At 35.0% G+C, this 9,919-nt stretch overlaps 1 protein-coding gene across 4 annotated transcripts in view; it reads right to left on the bottom strand.

The window, feature by feature from the left end:
* Positions 1-562: 562 nt before the first annotated feature.
* ZMAT3 (zinc finger matrin-type 3) overlaps positions 563-9,919 on the bottom strand; it is a 30,474-nt gene continuing 21,117 nt past the window's right edge. For 3 of the 4 annotated variants that reach the window (XM_016218072.2, XM_087818302.1, XM_016218073.2), the window contains exons 5-6: positions 9,812-9,912; positions 563-7,830 (exon numbers count right to left, since the gene is read on the bottom strand). In XM_016218072.2, coding sequence (XP_016073558.1) covers positions 7,619-7,830; positions 9,812-9,912 — 313 coding nt within the window. In that variant the 3' untranslated portion in view covers positions 563-7,618. The remainder of the gene's footprint in view (positions 7,831-9,811; positions 9,913-9,919) is intronic. The other variant, XM_087818303.1, reaches the window with a different exon arrangement.

The raw sequence follows: 9,919 nt of genomic DNA, 5'->3' as shown, positions 1-9,919 counted from the left end.
TGTCTTGCATCCCGATTAAACAAACCATAACGGCACCTTCCAGGCCTATAATCTACTCTTTAAAATGAGCGTTTAAGTTCAAAAGCACATTGCATACAGTAAATCAGAGTGCTTGATGACCATAGCCTAATAATATATTGTATTTCTAAGCTAATTATGAATATTTTATATGTGAAATACCCAAACAATTAATGGGTGTATGCCTGTTACTATGTGTTTCTTATCTAGGAGCAGCAGTTATGGTCCTGCTAAGCTCAACTTTTTTCCAAATTTGGAGGGAAGATAAATTTTAAAATACAGTATATCAATAAAATTAAGAACTCACTCCCATCTCAGGCTAACTCCAATGACATGGGGAGTGGGGAGGGCAGTGTGGGCGGCTAGGTCATTTCTACTGCAAGCCCAAGAGCTGACCAGACTCTGCATGAGTTCAAGTCCGTGGCAGATTATGTGCAGACTGGTGAATGGTGAACTGACAGCCATCGTGCATCAGCATCAAAAATAACACCTCCATGCTGACAGCGAACCTTTTCCTTGATCTCCAAGTCATAAACAAACAATCTGCAGACAAGACTCAGAAACTGTTTTATTCAATTGAACACAAAATACCTGTTATAACGTCAAGCCTTTATCAGAAATCAGTACATGGTGAGGATACACAGCCAGAACAAGCCATCAACATCAGCAGTGTAAATTTTAAATAACATTTTGATTTCTATATTCAATATGCAGAAAATAAAACCAAAAGAGCAATTTCAATTTCACAATTCACAGTTGATTGGTTTTAATCCCATGACACTTTTGTCATTTCTGTAGCCCCAGAACAGAAAAAGAGTTCCAACGCGGCAACTGGCACGTAGCCCCAACAGCACGCACAGATGCTAAACCCCTGTAGGACATTTAGAAATAATTTTAGGAAACAACCCCAATTTCACACAGTTTTGGCTGGCACTTTTTTTTTAGCCATATCCTTTACCAGAGACATTGTTCTAGTGAAATAGCAAAAACTGGTTTAAAAGCTTGCCATGCCATTAAATAATGGGCTCTAATGTCTCCCTTGGTTTTCCATGATTTTATTCTCCAATTTAAAACAATAGCTGCACTAAAATGCAACTTTAACAGTGAAAACGAAGTCATTTTTGCTTCTGGATCTCAAGCACACATCCAAGAGAGACAACGTATTGTCCTAGCAGATACATGGAATGCTTTAGAGCAGTCTGACATACGCTAGTAAGGCATTTCAAAGCAGACACACCATACCCAAATTAAATTATTGTGGGCAGCTGAGGATACCACAAGGTAAACACCAATTTACACAGAATCAACATGAAATTCTCATAAAATGACACACGCACTTACAAAACCACAGAAAGAGCCCAAGTACCAAAAGAAGGTAAACAATGACCAGCCACCCTAAAAGAGTTTTGTTCCTGTAAATGCCAGATTTGCAGAGTAGAAATAAACTTTATATGTTCTTTGCCCTAGGATAATATCATTCCTTCTGACACGTGGGGTTACTTTTCCTTAAAAAAATAGATCATGTAGAGAATATACATATAATCAGTGATATAGAACATTTATTTTCACTAGTGAGGGGGTCACTTAAGCACTTACATAGAAAGAGTTATGAATGAATCGTGAGAATCACTGAAATGCAGAAATAAATCTGATAAAACCTGCATTAGTTAGTATTCAACAGTAAACTTATGTTTTTAGCAATTTCACTGGCTTAACGAGGAACTATGACCATGAAAAGATCTTTAAGTTTAAAGAGTCACGAAATGCCTAAAAATGAAAAGTCTAATTAGTAAAAATACATATTTTCATCTTAAGGGCCCCAAAGGAAGTGTTCTTTTAGAAGCCATGAGTCTTACAAAGTTTAGCACGAGAACATCAATCAAGAACATTGAAGTTCCAATTCTGACAGGTCCACTGCATCTTCATGCCCTGGAGCAAGTCACCTAAATTCTTTGCCGACAAAAAATTGGCATAATAAAGGCATATGTAAAAAAAAAAAAAAAAAAGTTTTCCAGAGAGTACTAGAGTAAAGCTAGAGATAGTCACTAAGGCTCACAATTTCAACAACTCATTGTACAGTACAATCATTTTCAGTCCTGCTAATTATGGCTAGAGGAAGCATGGGCAACTACATTCTCAGGGAACTCAAAGGCTTTTGGTAAATGGTTTTAACTTTCTAAACTACTTAATCTGCTCTTCCAGAGTTATTGAAAACAGCTAATCATCTATGGGTCTGACTCTATATTTTCTGGTGGAACAGGTGAAAGCAGTGAAGGAAACGTGGTAATATGAGAAAAGCAGCAGCAGGTTGAAATGAGGTATAAGCTGATTTAATAAACCCCAATCAGCAACTCACAATTTTTTAAAGAAGCTGCATAGTTCAGCAACATACATCATAACCAGGATAACAGAGAAATTCTTATCATGAAATTTTAAGAGAGATGGCAACTAAGCATTTAAAATGACCAACACGAGAAAACTTCAGTTTGAAAGTTGTCTTCCCTCCCTCTAAGCATATATGAAAACAAAACTGGAAGGCTGACGCCCACAGGAGAAAACATGTACGGTAACTGGCTCAGGTTATCAACTTCATGAGTTCAAGAAACGTCTGATCTAAACTTATGATTGACAGCTGCTTTTTAAAAGATACTGATATTTAAACAACTATTAAACTCTAGTTAATGACACCTATGCTGAAGTGTTTAAATGAAATGTGTTGTCTGAAATCTACACTGAAATGTATATTTAAAATAAAGTATGGAATGATGGGTGAATAGACGGATGGACAGATATGTGGTAATACAAGTATAGAAAAACACTGATTGTAGAATCTAGAGGTGGGGATTACTGTAAAAAATTTTTCAACCCCAATAAGTGTTTGAAAATTTTCATAATAAAATGTTAAATTTCTACAATAAAATTAATTCAGCAGTGTGTTTTAAAGACTCAAAGTACTCAGAAATTTGGAATTTTTAAAATTATTTGAAGTAGAGAAAATTTAGCAGACCTGATTTGTAAAGATGCTTTTTTAAATACAGAAACAAAGTAACACAATTAATATCTATTGGGCATGACAATTTCTTCCCACACTTCATTTGCAATACATAATTCTCTCCTTTCTACAGAAGACACAAGTTTGAAAAATAACGCTGTGATGAAGTTTTTCCAAACATTGGTGTCAAGCTCTTCCCAATCCACCATACCACCATTCACTAAATATAAATATAACAAATAAAAGTGAAAAAGAATCTATGACTGTTTCCAGCCTAGGACACCTGAATTCATTTTCAAGGTGTAGGGTTCCTGATCAATACTAGTAACAGTTTTACTCAATATCAAATTGAGATTGCATTAAGGGGGCGGGGGGGGGGGGTAAAACACAGAATTCACACAGATCTTTGCTATTCCAAGCTTCTGTGTTTAATGAACTGTGATTAATGGCAGTAATTCTACCATTTCTTCTCTCTGTAAAATGCTAAAACTTGCTAAAGGCACTCAGATTCTGGGCTTAACAAAGACAGGGTCACATGGGACCATAAGCCAGTATTTTTTTGGTAGCTACCCAGAAAGGGAGTTTATAAATGATCCTCCCATTCATAATGCGAAGCAAAAGTCCAAAGAGCTAACAGAACAAATGTATGAGAAGCTATTTACACAGCTACTTATCTATTCAGTTAGATTGATAACTCACAATAGTAGAGATCCACCACCAAAAAAAATAATAATAAAAGCAACAACAAAACACTATTATGTATGAAACTCCTGAATAGTGATTTGGCTGGAAAAAAAAGGAAAAAGTTGGTAGGGTAGAATATTTTTAAAGATCTCAACAACCTGCATTAAACTTTTGCCTATACTGACAAAACATTTCTCTATTTCTAAAGCAGCTCTATCGTCCTCATATACCTCACCAAGTTCTTTACAGAGCACTTCCAGCCCAAGTTCTGCCATGAGGAAGCAAATCAGATTAGGTTCCAAATCCACCATTCCTAGGCCACTCTGTAGAGTATACTATGCAGGATGATTACAGGTCTCTCCTGATATAAGCAAACTCATTTTACATAGGTCACTGAATGGTCCTCAAACTGTCGTTGCTCATTGTTCCAGCCAATTCTGGAGTGAGGAAATCATAAATCCCACAGCTAATCCTTAAAATCTATCTACAGAAGATGATTTATATATATATACATATATATATAAACATTGTATCTTTGTTCAAAGTGTAGCTACGTAGCTATAGCAAGTGTACCAGTGCCACAGAACTGTTTTGCAAAATAAGGTGGGAAATCTCATGCTTCCTTGTAGCTGTTCAAGTCAGAGGGACATAAGGATGATCTCAGCCACAATTCTTCAATCTCAGGGCTTCAAAAACCTAAATGGTTTTCTAAGTGTACCAACTCATTAGAAGGGGAAACAGTGAGGAGTTGGAGGAGGAACTTTTTCCAAATGGATGGTACACAAAAAGTATCCACTTTCAGAATTCAGTGCAATAAGAGACAGGCAGACAAACCTAATAAACAACATGCACATATTTACAAGTTGCAGTACATGATATACAAAGACTAGACCAACAAAGTATTTTCTGTTCAACATGGAGTCAGAAATATTACATGGCACACTCTGTTCTGTAGCTTCATTTTTTGAAAAAAACACTTTGAAGACATATGCAATCCAATCTTTTAATTAGGACATGGAATTTTTCCTTTACAACTTCTTGCCCTCAGTATCTTAGTAGAGTTTCTGTCATCTTCTCACATTGATTCTGAATGACAACTTACACAAAGATACTCACAGAGAAAAGAGACTGTGATGCCATGAGTGCTTCTTGCAGATGATGCCTGAAATCTACTTAATTTAACTGATTACAGGTTTTCTGTTGTTTAGGCCTCAGTCCATCCTTGTATACAGCATATAAAAGACACTAACATGATTCCTAGGGAGCACGGGGTGCAAATTCTAAAGCACATTACACAGCAGGACTGGACTTCACAAATGAAATCAACAGACATCATGTCACTGACTGCAGTAGTAACACCATCTTCTCTGACAGGGAAAAAACACTGTCTATAAGGAATGCGTGACTATGAGAAACTGCATCATGCAGAGATGGATTTATTCAGGCATTTCCTTTCTGACAGCCTCTGTCACCCTTTGTCTCACCTGTGAAACACAGAATATTGCAAGGTAACAAGCCCAGAATCCAACCCACTGTCACAGAGATTTGTAGGGGCTAATTTTAGGGGAGATGTATATGTAACCTCTATAAATGATCATGGAAGTTATTTATCAACTTCCTAGAGTTTAGAAATTAAGGAGCAAACAGAGTTACTGTAGGCAATATGGTATCTAAAGTGTCATATAAAACAAACACATAGCTCTTTTTTAGTGCAAAGGAAACAGCAAGTAAGAAATAACACTATAAATCTTTTTTCTTTGAAAGAAAATGCGTTTATGCATTCCTAACATCCATTAAGGGCACTGGGAGACTGGAAACCTGAATACGAAAGGCCAGGAAAAACATCAAGGCCTCAAATCCACTGCTTTTTATATATATAATGAAATTGTTTAGCAGGGAGAGTGAGGGAAACCCTTCCTTTAATTTTATGTGCAAAGGAAAAACTGAAAGTGGATGAATGTCACTTTCACAAAATGCAAATTTTTATCCAAAATCTTTTACTGTTATTTGAAATAAGAATTCAATGAAACCTTCTCTATGGTATCACAAAAACATTCATGTGTGTGTATATGTACATAAATGTACATACAGAGAAAAGGAAAAGTTGCATTTTTAAATAATTATAGAACCAAGTGGCCAGCACTGTATTATTAAAATCTACCAAAAAATTATACTTAGCAGCAAAATGAGTAACACTCTGACCAATAAAATAAGCTCTAAATTGCCCTAATCAACTGTATTTTATAGGTTACTACACAAAGGGTCACAGGTCTAGATAGAGTCTCAATGGAACATTATTCTTTTGTTTCTGAAAGAAAAGAAAAAAATTAAGTAATTTAACTTTTCAAAAACTATCACTTCAACATAAGAGTGACTGGATACTGTACCAGAGGTTAATTACAAAACTGAATTTCAAATTTGGATCTAGATTGTTCAAAAATCGTTTAGAAGTATTAAAGAAAAGGCATAATTATTATAATTTCCTTCTCCCCATCTCTTTGCATTTAGAATTCTCAAGGAAAAAAAGGAGTTTGGTATTTTTTAATTGGTAATGTAAGCAATCAAGTGTGAATTGACCATAGTGCAAAGATACTGCTGAATATAAACTTCTATGTGGCCTTGCAAAAGAACTATGGATGAGCACCGGTCTTATCCATGTAACTAGAGTAAGCAGATAAAATACAGTTAATGAAAGTTCATAGAGTACTCCATCTACACATACACTAGAGCTTTATTTTAAAAAAAACAAAAAACTAATAATACTGTTTAACTATCAGATACCAAGTAATCTATAATGTATTTCTATTATCTTCAAGGAAGCTGAATTAGGATGAAATCAAAGTTCATGTCTTTTTCTGCTAGAAATGATACTGTAATTTGATTAATTTTTTTAAAACTCCTCTTTAGCTATAAAACAGTAAGGTAATGGTATTTCTCAGAACAGCCAACTAGCAAGACAGAGGTGAATGTAAGTAAAATATAAGGATCAGTTTATCTACAAAGTCCGCCAAACCAAATACCCAGAGATCTGAACTCAGGACTGAGACCATCATATAAGTATGACGTCATTATCAATGACGTAACTCTAAACTGAAAAATCAAACACATCTTTACATTTTCTAAAACCAGCTGAAAAATATTTGTTTAAAAAAAATACCGTATCTATCTTGAATTCACTGGATATTCGAATGTGGGGCTTGGAAATCCCACAACGTAGCTGAGGCATGAAAATGAACTTATGAGACAAGCTAATTCAACTGGGAGAATAAAAGAGGGAAGAAAGTGGCACTTAAATGAGTGAAACCCACAACTGGAAATGAAGTTTCACTGTTTGGAAGTCCATACGCACACTGGGAGTGTCTGGAACCAAGAAAACCTTCATCTCAATCACGGGAAGACACGACAAAGGGGAACATGTCCTATGAAAGACCCTAATCAGGTTATAATAGGATATCCTACCGACAAGACACTGAGCTGAGGTGGTAGTTCCAACGCTGCCTTGGGAAACCGAAATCTTTGCCTACCTGTTTTTACTTTGATCTGAAGAACCCAATAAAATCCTTTACTTAACAGTACAAAAAACCAAAATTGCAAAAGAAGATGAGATTTTTAAATAGTTAAAGCTCTTAAGTGATCAGGCTATTAACTGACCAGAACTTGGTCAAGATAAAGAATTATTTTTCATGGGGCAGGTAGGTCACATGCTCTAAGTAACTCAACACAACTGACCTGAAAAAGCATCATGACCTAAGAAGCCCGTTCTTGTCCTTCCCCGGTTTTGACACCGCAGGGTACCACTGCAGGTTACATGTATTAACATTAAGCAGAGGAATGTACTCATATCAAAAGGACCACGAAGCAGGGCATGTTGACAGAAGGCAAATAACAGGCAGGACGAGCTGCTCTATCTGAACACAACAATCACTATACGTAGCCCAGGTTCTCCATCTCATTCCTGTACCGCTGTTCAGACACCTTGCTTTTATGCAGCTTGCTCTCTAAATGATGCCGGAATTCCACCTCTTCACCAGCCCCAACATTACACATCGAGCAGTAGAACTGGCCACTTGGAGTGACGCACATGGCCAGATCCCGTGGAATTCTCTGCCGGGAGCGGCGATTGAAGTACGGACCTGCTAAAGCAAGAGATAAAAGTAATGTGTTCACTTCAAAGTATTCACTAAGTAAATGACAACAGTCTGATCAATCATCACTGTAATTTGTATTTCTAAGATAAAATTATAAAATTCACAGATTCCTTGTTTTGTGTTTTTTTCACAGATTCCTAGTTTTTAAATGAATGTGAAGTTAATGGATTTTTTAAATTACAATTTTATATAGGTTCGATCTAAAAGCTAATACGATTCTTCCAACTATTGTCAAAAAGGTTACTGTAGAGCCAAGCCCAAACTCTAAATGACAATGTCTCTAAAAAGTAAATACAGTTTTAAAAATGACTTAATTTCCCGGCATTATATGAACTTTTATAATTATGCTAACTCGTTAATCCAAAAATTCTATTTCTAAGAATTATCCTAAGAAAATATTAATTATTTTTGTATAAAGAATTATCAACAAGGACATTTATAAAAAGCTTTTTTTGGGGGGAGGTGATGTCGGGAAAGGGGAGTTCCAAAAATACAATTTGAATAATGAAAACCATGCAGTCACTAAAAATAATGAAAACATGTTCATTACAGGAAAATGTGATTATAATATGCTATTAAGTGAAACAAGAACATCACAAAATATAACCACATTTCTAAAAAGTAGTATGTAGAAAAAGTGGAGCAACATGTAAAGATGTTAGTGGTATTGATAATTTTATTTTCTTCTTTTAACATAAGTGACTTCTTCAGTTGGAACATTAGCTTATCAATTTTATGCCTTTCTACTATAATAAACATTTAAGACTTCTCAAAATAATACTTTTACTGCACCCTACAAATTTAATGTGTTTTAATTACTATTTGGTTCTAAGAATTTTTAATATACCACATAATTTCTTCTTTGACCCATGAATTACTTAGAAATGTTTATAAATTTCCAAACAACTAAAAATTTTGTGGTTTTTTTTTAATATTTTTGCTATTGACATCTCACTTCATTATTCTCTGGTCAGAGAACAGAGTCTATACTGCCTTGTGGCCTAACGTTTATTTCATCTAATAGTAATACAGTTATCTCAGCTACCTTCATTACAGCTAATTTTTTAAATCTAATCTTATAACCTCTGTTTTTTAACTGAGAATTTGGTAAATTTACATTTATTGTAATTACTGATATGTTTATGCTTTTATTAATTATAATGCATTGTTGTTTCAATGTGTCCCTGATATGTTTATGCTTTTATTAATTATAATGCATTGTTGTTTCAATGTGTCCCTATTTTCTATGCTTCTCTTACCTTCCAATTAATTTTTTTTGGTTTTCATTTGTTTTAGTGTTCACACAAATGACCTGTGCTGGTATGTGTATACACTGGAGGCTGGGGCAGGGGGAGCATGAGGGAATACTCAGTCCTACTTTCCCTCCTGAAAATAATCAGAAAATGCAGAAAACATACCTACAAACCAGTTGTTCTGAACTGAAGGTGTATATCAGAATCATAAAGGAAGCAATTTCAAGACATATGTATGTCTGGGTCCTACTCCAAATTTACTGACTGAAAATCTCTAAGTCCTGGTTCAGGCATGTGTATTTTATAAAAATTCCTCAGGTAATTCTAATTCCCTACCCTGGTTAAACACTGCTATAATTTTTTTTTACTTTCCCCAATAAATATCGATTTAACATGGTGCATCTTTAAACCAAATAGCCCATTTTTATAATGCATTTTACATTTCTCAGCTGGCAAATACCAGAAGAAATATAAAGGAACTATAATAAAAGATCTTAAAACATAAATGACAATTTAAAATCAAAATAAATAATGTATTAAATAGAAAACAAATAAACGAGACCTGAAATAAACACCTGCTTGAAAAGTCACTAGACCAATTCAAACAAAACAGCTTATCCCAAATTCTCAGGGCTATCTATTACGATTAGAAGAAATAAAAATAAAGGAGACCATCTGCAGAAAGTAGCTAAGGTATGTGGAAATCCACTGGATACCTGAGTTATTCTGTACTGTATACATATTTCTCCTATTAGGCATCATCTTATATTCATTCCCTTCTTTCCGGGTACGCCGTTGACCAGCCTCTGAGCATTCTCTGGAGA

Source organism: Miniopterus natalensis, chromosome 6, assembly GCF_054644295.1.
Source record: "Miniopterus natalensis isolate mMinNat1 chromosome 6, mMinNat1.hap1, whole genome shotgun sequence".
NCBI lineage: Eukaryota > Metazoa > Chordata > Mammalia > Chiroptera > Miniopteridae > Miniopterus > Miniopterus natalensis.
Note: the sequence above shows the minus strand (reverse complement) of the source record. Positions and strands in the feature narration are given on the sequence as shown.